The sequence below is a fragment of the Eptesicus fuscus genome, chromosome 19 (assembly GCF_027574615.1).
Source record: "Eptesicus fuscus isolate TK198812 chromosome 19, DD_ASM_mEF_20220401, whole genome shotgun sequence".
Lineage (NCBI taxonomy): Eukaryota > Metazoa > Chordata > Mammalia > Chiroptera > Vespertilionidae > Eptesicus > Eptesicus fuscus.
In genome coordinates this window covers 43,217,510-43,231,651 of record NC_072491.1, presented here as the reverse complement: position 1 = coordinate 43,231,651, position 14,142 = coordinate 43,217,510, and the positions used below count along the sequence as shown (strand labels likewise).

At 42.1% G+C, this 14,142-nt stretch overlaps 1 protein-coding gene across 1 annotated transcript in view; it reads right to left on the bottom strand.

Moving 5' to 3' along the window:
- ZFHX4 (zinc finger homeobox 4) overlaps positions 1 to 14,142 on the bottom strand; it is a 184,401-nt gene that overhangs the window by 26,196 nt on the left and 144,063 nt on the right. The window contains 2 exon segments of the mRNA XM_054708389.1: positions 2,441 to 2,560; positions 9,136 to 9,204. Coding sequence (XP_054564364.1) covers positions 2,441 to 2,560; positions 9,136 to 9,204 — 189 coding nt within the window.

The following is a 14,142-nucleotide window of genomic DNA, read 5'->3' as shown; positions in this document are numbered from 1 at the left end:
ATGAATATTCAACAAATACAACTTGCATATTGCCAAGTCCCATTTTGAAAGCTCCAGTCCTGGAGATTAATGTCCGCAACGCTACACAACAGCTTACACAAGCAGGGTCTTTCTAACGCGTGTTAATTCCTTCCTGTCTCAAAAATTCAGTGCTGAAGTGGAGACACGCTGTTTTCCCATCTAACACATTAAGAGAGTGATTAATTTTGCTTGTATTTTTTGACATTTATAACTGACATAAGAAGAAAAACAATATATACATAAGTGGTTATTCGATCTTTAGCAATATTTACAAGGAAGATGTAATAGTTTTTTCACTTAATCAGATTCAATTTAGAAGGCAGAAAACTTGGTTAAAAGTTCATCTCAGTTGTCAATAGCAAGAACTGACTTGAATTCTGGAGGTTTCAAGGCTAAATATTTGCATCTCAGTAATTTCTTCTAGTTGGTTTTAAAGTTCATTTTTACCCCTTTAGATATACCGGGGAGGCGTTTCTGTGGGGATAAAATGGGTTTTAAACCACTCCCATTACGCCATACCGTGTCCTCTCCTCCGCTCCAGTCCTGTTTCAATGGTAGCGTTAGGCACCTAAGAAGGGACAATCACTCATCAGGCCGTTAGGGAGTGATGAGCCCATTATTTATGCAAAGAAGTGACTGGTACTGGTGGGGATGGAGTGCCTGTGTCTGAGGTGTTGTTCCAGGTAAGACTCCTCCCTCAACGTAAGATTGGAGCCATTTTCAAGAGATTCCAGAATCCACCCTTTATAGGGTGTTCGATATTTAAAACCAAGCATAACGTCACACACCTGAGTATCAGAGAGCATTCAGTGTAACACGAATGTGCTATCTGTGTTTCACACGTTCTTCTGAAGGCTGGGGCGGGGTGGGGTGGGGCTCCTCTATGACTGTGAGAGGGACACCACTGAACACCACTGACCCTGCCCTTCCAGAAGCAAACAGGCAAGCAGCGAGCCCTGATGAGGTCCATCCTCCAGAGTGAATCAACCGACTACCTTGCCATTTCCAGCTCTTCAAATGAGGTTCAGAGGCACTACCCTTGACCTTAACCAATTGCCAGGTACTTCAAATTCCTGGTCAGTAACCCCAAGAGCTGAGTTCCTAACACACAGCTATGGCATCTTTTTCACATTGCTTTCAGCTCAGTACCAACCTCACATCTTCTTTGTTTAAGTCAAATTGGAATCATATGTTCACCACTAGATCCTCGGCCCGAATCACAGTGGCGCTTTCCCACTGGACTCCTGAGAGGAATTTAACATCGAGAGGCCTGGGGTGGGAGCAGGGAGGCCTGGGGAGTCATTTTTGAAGGGAATACAAAAACCAAGACATGCAGATGACTGAATTACAAATGCGGGGTAATTCAGGCTTAAATTGACTTGCACGTAAAAATGGTAGATACATATTTTTTGCACAACCCAATGTCTCCATAGTGAAAATCAGCTTCTTTATGTGAGACTGTCACTAGAACTCAAGGAAAAGATAGATGACTACCTGAAACTAATAGGCTTGAACCTGTTTCAGCAGTTCTCCTGCTTCAATGAGCCCAACATAATAAAGCTAGGTATAGCGTGCAGCAAAAGTAGCCAATGCAATATTTATTCATCGCAACCGTAGATTTCCATCTCATACATACAAAGTATGGATGAAGTCATATATTTGCCAAATCAAACACAGGAAAAGCCTTAGGTATCCGCACCAGATGCTGGCCTAGGGTTTGTTTGTGCACAAGTAAATGTCATGACATGAAGGTTTGTTTTCAGAGACAGTAGCTTTCATTACTGGGATTTGTCTATTCTAGAAGATCAAAATTACCCAGCATCTAATCCCTTTTCAATGATATTTCCTCTTTCTTAGGCTGAATCATCTGTAAACTTTTTTCACTGGATTTCATTTGAAATGCTTCAAATAGATGCCCTTAAAAAGGGCAAATTCCTGAGTGTACGTTGTAAAAAAAAAAAAAAAAGACAAGAAAAATAACATTTATTTTTAGGGTTACGTGGTTGGTGTGGGGGAGGGTGCCTGTGATTGAATGAAAAAATCCAAGTGATATCTAATCCTGCGCTTATGAAAAATTAATATGCCATCAGAGGAATCACAAGTATAGCTAAGATTAATGAAAGGCGCTTAAAAAATTACAAGCACACAAACTGATTTGATTAAAAAATAATCTTGCTGGTCGTCCTGTAATATTCTTCAACTTACCCACATCTATTCTGTCAGATGGTTATGATTAAAAATAGGTCAATGGGAGGCTACTGATAGAAGTCACATGCAAAATGCACATGCGATGGATAGTAGTGGAAATGTTAGTTTCAAATGAATAAAAGCTTTTAGTAAGTGTGGGGATGGGGGGAAGGCAGGGCTGATTTTGGGGAGTGGGGTGGGGGGAGGAAGGGGAAAGGGTCTAGCATCTTACCGGGGTCTTTACTGGAGGAGTTTTTGCCTTCACCAGGGTCTCTCTCATTTGTGTCTTTCTCATCCTCCTCGGCCGCCGGTGTCGGCTTAAGCGGTCCTTCTGCCTCCTCACTTGGTTCTTCTGTTCAGAAAGGCAGACTGGTCAGTAGGATCGGAACCCCTCCCCACCAAATGCACACTCCAATAATTACGTGACCATTTACAGACTTGGTCACCTCTGAATCATCTGCAGACACCCCTTCTCAAAAGAGAACATACATTTATTCAAAACCTCAGAACCTGATGATGGTACCAGTGCAAATGTTTATCTCAAGCAACTTCTTGTATATCCACTGAGAACATGGGCCTGTACTACAAGAAAAGAAATCATTTTCAGCACAGGTGAAGCCAGGAAAGCTGGAAACACGGGTGTGAGGCAGTTCTGTCATAATAGAAGCTTCTAAGCCACATGGCCCCTGTTCCACGGACTTGGATAGATGGCAAATTCCTAGAAAAAAAAAATCCCTCATGAAAAAATGGGATAATGATGGGTTAACTATAGGACAGGTGTCACTCCTGCCTTCAGTCCCTGGACCCCAGAGGAATTCTTTGGAGTAAGATCTCAAAAGTTCAGTTGCACTGGGATTTGTTTTTCTCCATAGGGGGAGCTATACAGGGCACAGGACATAAGAAGGTCTATTTCTTCTATGACAACCACATCACCCCACACCTCATTCACGGGTTCACACCAGCTAGATTACATGGAAATCCTCATAGTAACTCAACCCTATTTAATTATTCTGTAAATCTTAGGTGTGCCGCTGCCGGTGGGTTAATCTGTTTATGCAGTTAGCCTCCGTGCTGGATCTGGGCAGCACTAATCCGTGAAAGGCCCACTGTTCTCCTCTAGCCTGTGATCATTTGTCTCTCACTGTGCTGATGTCACATTTTAATGAATTTTTAGCAATCCGAGTAATGCCAGATAGCCAGACTTGCACCTCCCCACAGCAGGGCATGCTGTTTTCCCGGCAGCACAAAATAATAAAAAATAAAAATCATATTCCCCCGGTCCAGGTAGGAATTACATACATGAGGAGGAGAAGGTAAAATGGGATTTGAAGCACCCGGCTGCTCAATTTCATAAAATCTTTAATGACCATATAAATTAACCCTGGAAAGGCAAAAGGTCACCACCACATATGCATACACGTGTCTATTTGCTTTTGATAAGCAGAGCTTTTATGCGGAGAACATGATACAATTAACCCTTCAATAACCATACAAAACGCTGCTATGGACATTTTAAGTGTCAAGCATTAACTGAAAATTACACACTGCATAAAATTTTCATTGCAAATGCTCTAGTGATTGAAAGGGGGAATCGCGGCCCTCTCCACACCCCATGTTTTATTAATAACATTCTGACAGCAGAATGAAATATCCACCGTCATGTGTAGCAGCTGAGCACACACACGGAATGCTATTGAGTGTCTCCCCTGCCCACCCCGCTCTGCTGCTGTGAGGGCAGGGGACGGGGCCGGGCTCCGACGGGGCAGCTCCGTGAGCTCAGGGGAAACCAGGCCCTGCGCTCCATCCTCAACAGCCCCCACAAGCCCATCTCTTCCGGGTCTGCTCTTTGCTGCTGAACAACAGCAGTGGGGAGTTCCTTGCAGAGGCGTCAGGCATCTGAGGGTTTGGGGGAAGTGCCCCTTTCAGGCAAATCCACGCGGAGATTGTACTTTAGGAAGGAGAGAACGGACGCTCGTCAGGGCCCCGGCCTGCTTTCACCAACCATGGTCATCCCTGATCAAACCCAGGCTCCTGCCCCCAGCGTGAGGCCAGGCTGAGAGGGGACAGTGGCTGGCTTGGTGAGGGAGGGTGGGTGGCGGAGATCATGACCAGACTGGGCCGTGTCCCTGCCAAGTCCACACACGTGACGTGACATCCGGTGGCAGGCCTCGACCTGTGACAGCCCACGGCAATTACTCTCCGGCTAGTCCTGGGGAAGGGAGGCGAGACTTCTTGGAGTAGATTTACTGAGCCTTTCCCCCAGGGCTGGAAAATGAAGTGTCACCGTGGGCCCGGTGTCCTTATCTTGAGGGGACATAAAATGGTAAGGGCTATCGCAACGCCCATTAATAAAACATGGGGTGTCAGGAGGAGAGAATGAAAATTATGAAGGTACTCCAAGAAAAACTACAGTGTAATCTGGGTCTCATCACATGCTTTTTCGCAGGGTCCGATTCTTCATTTTCTAGTGTGTGTTTTAAGGGCGAGAGAAATTCCCAGACATGTCCCTCTATACATCACCGTGGTGTCTGACCTCCGCCTGACCCTGGCAACAGTTTGAGAAATCTGAATGTGAACAAAGCCTGTGTCAGCAGCACGGAGCGACTGCCATCAACTTAATCGCAAACAGCAGTTCTGAGGCCATAACTTTGCCCGGCTCGTCCAAGCCACAAGTCAGACCCTCCTGAGCTGGCTGTGCCCGCACCGCCTCTGCTGCTGGGACATTCCCCCCCCCCACCCCACACACCCCTGCTCTTTCGGGCTCTGCCTTTGAAGTAGGCAGGCAATTAGCTCTAATGCTCCAGCAATTCAGACCTGTTTTGTGGTTTCGGAGGCGAGAGCTGTTTATTACAGGTGGGCACTTTGGAGCCGTAGAACTTTGCAAATTTTTAATCATGCAAAAAATAATCAAAGGGTAACTTATATCCACCGCCATAAAGTTTCATACGAGTCTAAAAAAAAAAAAAAAAAGGCTCGCTTTGGTTCTTAGAGTTTTTGAAATTAAGTTGACATTCACTTTATAAATAGACTTCAGAGTTGGGAGTATTAATGTGGAGAAACCACTCTCTCCCCAGGAAAGCTGTAGCTTGGAGTTGGGGTTGCAGGAGGCGTGGCTGTGTTCTGATTCTCAAGTACCAGTTTCCTCCATGTAAAATGCCATCAAGTGTAAGATGCGTTGTAGGAAACGAACCAATAAACAAAAATACATATGTGACATTAAATGTGTTAAAGGGATGCTGTAGAACTGAGGGAAATGACATAAATTCAATTACGTAAAATTCCAAAATAAAGATACTAACTTACATAAAATGCCCAAAGATGCTAATGCAGCTGTCATTTTCACCAATAAGTTTCTTCACTAATGTAGTACATGTAATCCTAATAAAAGTATTATAACATTTCATAATGCTGTTGCTTTCACCGCATATATATCTTTATTCTTTTGCTTCATGTAATATAAAAAACACAATATTTATTCATATATTAAACATTAAGATATGAATGTACTTAAGCTTAAAATGAACACCGGAGTCCCATTAGAACTTCTCAGTTTTCAGACAAATAGTAATACATTTTTATTTTTAAATGTTCTGAAATAATACTGTAGTCTTATAGAAGTTCAGTACAATGAATTTCCCCTAGCATTTTTAGTATGGATAAAATGATGATCTTATCAAAGTTATTTTGTATATACACATAAACTATATTTAAAAGAAATGTTTTGAATGACTAGCTTAGAGTACTTTCATTTGAATAATGAAAATGATTAGATAATCTCAATTTATTCTATAAAATCCTAATACACATTTTGGAGCATGTCTACTCCAGTGATACACTGCTGATCTAGGCGCCAGCCAACTGCACTTGGCTCCCGTGGCTTCCTCCCACCGTGGGCTTGGGAACCCTCTCTGAGTCCTAAGGCAGCGGTCGCCAACTGGTGGTCCATGGACCACTGGTGGTCCGTGAGGTCCGAAAGGTTGGAGACCGCTGTCTAAGGAAAGGAGCTGCACACTTTTTAGCCCATGAAGTAATCATATAAAGAGGAAGCAGAGGACAGTAAGCAACTTAAATACCTTCAGTTTTATATACTGAGCATCTCTTCAAGGCATCTGGCTTGTAAGAATTCTTCCCTGGACACCTGCACTCTCTCCCTGTCCGGTCCCACCACCAACCTCCAAATCTACCCTCTGTATGAGCGACTTAAATCTACTAAAATCTTTTAGTGACTCACTACAAGAAAAAGTTCAAGCTTCTGTTGCATGCAAAGAATACCTCCGAGATACCTGGTCCTTGTCCACCACTCCAGTCTCATTTTTTTTCACTTCTTACCTAGCACTTAATACTTAAAACAACAACAACAACCCACCCTTATGGCTGTGGCTCAGATGGCTGAGCATTGTCCTGTGCACCAAAAGGTCACAGGTTCGATTTCTGGTCAGGGCACAAGCCCAGGGTGTGGGTTTAGTCCCCGGTCTAGGTGTGTGCAGGAGGCAACCAATTGATGTTTCTCACATCACATCAATATTTCTCTTTCTCTCCCTCTCCCTTCCTCTTTCTCTAAAATCAATAAAAACTTTTAAATTGCATCATCAGAGTCACCTGTTCTACTTGTTAGAAATCAGACTGTGTGCTCCACCCCTGGAATTTATCATTCAGTCGGTTTAGAGGGAGGCCAGGGGGGAATTTACATCTCTGTGTTCCCAGGTGAAGTTGATGCTCCTAATCCAAGGACCACATTTCATGAACCACTATTCTAGAAACACGTGACTGTTATTAATGTTGCCTTCCTGTACATATCATTATATTTCCCTGTCTTATCTAGGACAACTTCTCTCCACTATATATCCATTTTTTCCTTCAAGCCCAGCTTGGGAAATTCCAGTTTCATCATCTGTAAAAATGGAATTAATAACGTCTACCTCATTGGTTTGTTGTAAGATAATATTTAAAAATTAGTCAGCACATAGCCTAACACAAACTAAGTGTTTCGAAATGCTGGCTGTGTTATTACTATTAATTATTTCTTTATCCAAAAAGTCTTACCTAAATCTTGAATTGGGATTAATGTTTCTGAATAAGATTTTCTTCTTTTTTCTGTACATGGATGTCAAACAACTTACCATAGTATTTGGAAATTATCCATGTACTATGCCTATTTTCCCTAATAGCTACACATTTACTGAAAATAGTGATTATCTTATTGCTCCTTGTGCCAGAGCACCTGGAACAGTGCCTGGAATAAAGTAGGCAGGCAACACAGGTTTGCTAAAACACTAAATTGAAATTAGGATGCAAAATTGAAGAAGAAGAGGAAGCGCCCAGATGCTGTATCATTCTTCTGTTCCCCTCCAATAGAACTTGAAATGGAGTATTTGTTTGGATTGGTTTGGGTGTCCTTGCATTTTCTCTTTCTACTAAAAGTAAATTCATTATTCAACCCTCCAGTCTGACTTCACACCACTTGTTCTTCTCAAAGCCACCAACAGCTTCCAAGCTGTGAAATCCAGTGGCCATGAAGGTGTCTGCTCAGCAGATGTCATCACACCCTCCTCCTGGGGACCACACCTGACACCTTGCTCCAGCACTGTCCCTCTCTTACTTCCTGGATCTCATTTACCACAATCGGCAAATAACTTACCTATTGGTATAGCCATATTGTTCAAAAGTCTTATTCAAGACTTATGCCCCGCAGTCACTGGCACTAATATTTTGAGTGAAGTTGATGACTCCTACTTTTCTTACCCGGGGTAACTAGGTCTATGGCATGATGTCATCAGTTGAAATGAAGAAAAAGAGGAGAAGAAATGATTTTGCAGAAAAGAGAAGTTCAATTTGGAATTTGTTATATTTGACTTCCCTGTAGAACATCTCCATGGAAATACGCAGAAGGCATGGGGACATCTAAATATAAAGTTTCTCTGAGAGACTAAAGATGGAGATTTTGTAAACAAAGACAATAAATAAATAAGTTGATAGGGAGTGGTATCTTTTTAGTTTGACAATTTTGGTCATAGTCTTGATTTTGCCCTATTATTTCCAATCAGGTCATTCATGAAATCTTTTCATTGATTTGAGGTGAGGAAGGCAAATTGGGCTTGTGCTATTTTATCTTAAGTATGCTCTCTAGTTTTCTAGGGGAAAAAATAACATATGTAATAAAAAGGTTTTTATGAGAGATGCATAGGTGAAAGTAAACTGAATAATTTTTGATGGAAATCCTGACTTTATATTGCAGGAATGTTTTCACTTGCAAAACTGTTCATTTTTTTTGTGTGTGTGTGTGTTTTGTAAAGTATTTCAATACCCCATTATGAATGCGAAGGACTTTTTATAATCATTTTTTTGTTCTATATAACACATTATTATTTCAATTGTATAAATCTGGGAACTGGGATCATGTTTATATAGCAGAAATAAATGAGGTGTGTTGTAGCAACATGGGTGCGTTTCCTCTTAAATTATCTGAATATAATGCAGCTAACAAGGCCTGGCTGCCATTTTTTTAACATACACATATACACACAAAGCACAGGGAATAGTAAATGTGTTGACATGGCTACACAAAATCCAATCAGCCCATTGACTGCCAAAAATAACTCCACCAACCAGGTTTTTTTAATTGTGTAAAAATAATATCTGGCTTTCTGGCTTATCCTTTGTATAAAACTGACCACTTCGGTGAAACTTCATAATGTACAAATGCAGATGTGAGAAATTATCCAGCAGATGTTACTCAATCTTTAAAAAGTCACTTTACATAGGCATCCAAATATACAGATATATTTGCTTTTGCTATTAACTTGTTTCTATAAGGAATCTGATCAAATCTAATTGGAGCAGCTCCAGAGATCCATGCATTACATAAACGACGAGAATAACAATTGTAGGACAGACAGACATGATTGTGAGAAGGAACAGACCAATTACCTGAGGTCACTCTCAGCGGCTGCTCCGTCAGGTCATCCTCACAGGTCCTGGCTCCCAAAGAGGCAGATTCTGCAGAGAACATCGGAGGGAAAGGCGGTCAGCTCTGCAGTCACAGCCAACATCACAAGAACCCCATTGGCTTTCAATAAGATAAGTATGTGGTGGGGCTCAGGGGAGTCTGAGGAACATCTTACATCCTAGTGAGCAGCGGTTAGCAAGAAGAGTCAGACAGGGGTGCCCTTAGATCGAATTTTCGATGATGGGCGGTGCACAGCGAACACCACAATGTAGTTCAAACATAGAAGCAGGAAAGGCTCATTGTGATTTTTACCTCTTGGGTCTCTGGCCAAGCCTACATTCTAGTGGCCATGGCACATGACATAAATTATGAGCACGCTTTTACTTCTCTGTCAAAGCAGCAAAAAACAACAACAGTAACAACAACAACAAACCCTCAATATACGGTAACTGCTGTGAGACCAACACTGGAAACAGTCACTTAAGGAAACCTAAAGAGTATGTTCAAGTCATCAATAAACGCGATAAGAGACTCGGCTCTTTGGTTTGTGCTCCCCAGCAGAAGGCCAGCGATGGCCTGGTCTGCTCAACCCAACCCCAAACACGAATCACTCTTTCCATCCAATTCCATGCTTCCTTTGCATTCCCTGTTGTAGGGAAATCTAGAGAAAAACAACATGTAGGCCTTAGAAATCAACATCAACACCTTCTTTTTCCCCACTGAGTCATCACACGCTCTTGGTTCCATTTGACAATGACCCCTGGCCTCATGTGTTTCTCTGGTCCCCCGTCACCCTCTCAGTCCTGGCAATTTCAGCAGCTTCCAGAGCAACCTCCCCACCTCGAATTCCAATCTAATCTCTCATAACATCTTGAGAGCTACTTTTTTTAAGAATACAGAATTGCATGAGCACAGATCCTGGCTCTACCACTTTCTAGATATGGGACCTTTGTATACCACTCAATCCCCTCATTTGTAAAATGCAGCTATAATCAGCAATTGCAAGAGAAAATAATGCAAACATGATATGGTCTCCCAAGTGAAAAAGGCCAAATCTTATTGACAAATTTTAAAAAGCGGTCACAAAATTCTTACACGGACAAAGACAGTCATGTTTATCTAGCAATAGCATCTCCGGTTGATTCTGAAGGCTTTAATTAAACAAATAATTAACCTTGAAAATAGAAGTGCACACCAAGGCACTATTATTGCATTTGCTAATTGTTTTTCCTCTTATATATCAAACCTTTGGCCTTCGGTGGCAATCTACTTAAAAATACGTAATACAATCAGTATAAACACTCGGTAGCTTCCCATCACCAACAAAAAAATATTATGTTTTCTTGTAACTATCTCTTACATTTGTCTGGAAAGGAAGAATTTATCCTCAGTCTTTGCTTATAAATCCAGCAATAACTCCCAAACAGATCACAGTATTGATGCCCATCCCATATGTCACTCAAGAAGCCACCTTCTTCCTCACGACCTCTCTCTCGTGTCTTGATGCCTTGAGCAATGTTGTTCCTTGTATTTTTTTAATGTCTTTTTGTTTTCTCACGTTAAACTCTTATATATATATATATATATATATATATATTTTATTGATTTTTTTACAGAGAGGAAGGGAGAGAGATAGAGAGCTAGAAACATCGATGAGAGAGAATCATTGACCAGCTGCCTCCTGCACACCCCCCACCAGGGACGTGCCCGCAGCCAATGTACATGCCCTTGACCGGAATCGAACCTGGGACCTTTCAGTCCACAGACTGACGCTCTATCCACTGAGCCAAACCGGTTTCGGCTCACATTAAACTCTTATTCTTCCCTCAAAACCCAAAACAAGTGTCACCTCCTCCATGCTCCCATAACAATTAGCTTACACATATGTGACAGGAATTAGTGTCTGTTTTTGGCATACAATTGAAAGAGCTTTGAATTGAGAGTCCCAGGCTCTGGGATACTTTATGAAATTCTCATCTTGATATTCATCCGTCTTAGGATACTTTTATTCAAAATCCTAATCTATGCCCTATACCCTTACACAGATGACTACCCAAAAGACACTAATTCCTGTCACCTATATGAATATGTGTGTAAAACCATTTTCCCCTCTGTTCTAGCAAAATATAAATAATTTGTCAAGGAACCCTTACTGTTTTACACACACACACACACACACACACACACACACACCAATCATGTATTAAAGAGACTTGTTCAAATAGATATCAGTGTACTTCAGTGAGCTAGACCAAATGACTGCTATCCTTAAAGACACATTAAAATTAAAATAAAGCAATGACACCTTAGTGACTGCGTGTATCTCTGCTGGGTACTGTGATATCTATTCGTATAAAAACAGGCACGCATTCCCCACAATCAAATCACGAGGCATTGATGAACCCTTATTTTACACGTCAGGAGGCGGGGCACAGAGAGGTTGGGGTAGCCCTCTGTCCTCGGGCTCCGAGGGTGAGACTGACTCGCTTGGAATGTAGCCCAGGGGGCCGGGTACAGAAGGCTGAGGAATTTGGGATGTGTCCAGTCGGAAGAACACGATAGTTAGGAGCCTAGAAAAGTTTCCTATCTTTGTGAAGGCCAGAAACCAAGAGGGGGAAAAGAAAAAAACAAAGCAACTGTTCACTAGTCCTGCGAACATTCTGATATTTCATAAACGATTTACATCCTTTGAATATGAAATGTGACCAAATAATCATTTGGTACCACGTGGAAATCATTTCATTTGAGAGTGATTTAAGGAGATGTACAAAATGTCCAAACCAGAAACTGTTTTTTAACCTCACAAATTAGGTCACGTGGCACTGGAGTCGGCCCCAGTGAGAGTGACTGGGGCGAGTGAGTTCATAAATGAATGCCGTTCAGTGCGCCAGCAATTTTTTTTTTTTAATTCTCAACAGTGTTGCTCCCTTTATATAAATGAAAACATTTTAATAAAGGAGCTTTTAGCTTATCAAACTGGTTAACTTACACTTCTCTGCCGGTGTAAAATGAATTGTGTAAAATCTGGCAATGACACACGGCATCTTTCAATATTTCCCTCGCATAATTGCTCTGTAATAACAAATCTGACTGCTGTTAACACGGTCTGTCCCTTTCGAAGGTGATTTAATTAGATTACTAATTTGTGTGCTCTAGCACCTAACCTTTCTGGTTTAATTCTATTAAAAATAGTACCACAGACAGTTTACCCAGTATTCTACTCTATTCTGTCAACTTGGCAATGATCACAAATTTGAAAATGGTACCAAATTACTCTATTTTGATTAACACGACGTGGGCCACATTTTCCTGTGGAATAGTGTATCGATCGTCACCATCACTGTCCTCAACAACACTTTCCAGAGGACTTGCTCTGTTCCAGGTGTGACGGATGGACCCCCCAAGCAACTGGCGGAGCTAGGATTTGAACCCAAGCAGCTTTATTTCAGGGATCATTTTCTTAACCACAAGGACACACTGAGCCATATATTTAAGATCCTAAAAGTCGTTTTTCTCTTAATTCTGCAATTATTCCTCATGTTCATTTTTCTCATTTGGCCTGATTTTAACCACCTATGCTCTTAGCCTAACTTAAAGGGTTCCACTCCCAATACAATGCTTAAAACTTCAATTTTGGAGACTCCTCTTCCCTTTAATTGATGAGAATGGAAGTTCTCACAGTTCTCTCTCATTTCCTTGCACTGTGACATCCCCTCACTAACTCTCCATCTCATTTCTCCCTCTGACCTTTCCCTTCCCTTATACAAATACTCTTGGTCCTGGTAAATAAACTGATAACTTTCAGGCATCTAATCTTAGTTCAAAAATCAAGCTCTCATCTTCCAAATCTCCCCCCCACCCCCCGTAATCCTATATAATAAAAGGCCAATATGCAAATTGTCCCCACGGGCAGGAGTTTGACGGGCCGGAAGGTAGATATGCGCTGACCACCAGGGGGTGGTGCGGAACATGGCAGGCATCAGCGATGCACCGCTGACAGTGGGCGGCAATGGAAACACTGCTGGCCCCAATGGGCCCCATGAGAGCGGGACCGCAGCAGGATGGTGGAGCAGGTGAGCGGGCAGTGACAGACCAAGGTGAGTGCCAGCGGCCCCGCCAGTCGCCCCACAGACAGCAATCAGCGGTGGTGGTGGGGAGCAGGGCCACGAGTGGGTGGCACCAGGCCAAGGCGGGTGCGAGCAGGGGTCCTGATTGCCCTGCCAGTTGCCCCCAAAATCAGCCCTGATTGCCAGCCAGGCCTAGGGACCCTACCCGTGCACAAATTTCATGCACCGGGCCTGTAGTTGGAATATTTTTTAAAAAATGATAATCATTACAAACCTAATGGTCAGGGAAAGATCTGGAATTTTATTAAACAGTCTAGATACATAAACAGAATTCTAAGTTTAAAGTTGTTTGTTGTGTTTGTGGAATAAATGTAATCTAATCTGCACTTGATGATTGCAACAACCATGTGCATTTTATATTCTTATCAGCAAAATTTGGGAAGCATCTGGCACAAGTTCAGCAGAAAATATAATTTTTAAAACAATGGGTGAATGTTTAAGCTGCCAAATATTGTACTAGGATGGGATTTGCCTACAAAACTCCCACGTCTCACCCCTACCACTGATTTGTTAATGCATCAAACAATAAGGCGTATCACTATTTTTATTTTTTTTAATTTTTATTATACTTTTTAGTGATTTCAGAGAGGAAGGGAGAGGGAGAGAGACCTGGGAACATCAATGATGAGAGAGAATCATTGATCAACTGCCTCCTGCACACCCCTGACCTGGAATCATTGATCAACTGCCTCCTGCACACCCCTGCCTCCTGCACACCCCTGACCTGCCTCCTGCATGTGCCCTGACCTGGAATCAAACCGTGACCTCCTGGTTCATAGATCGAAGCTTAACCACTGAGCCACGCCGGCTGGGTTGTATCACTATTTTTATCAAAATGTTTAGCACATAAAATAAAACATA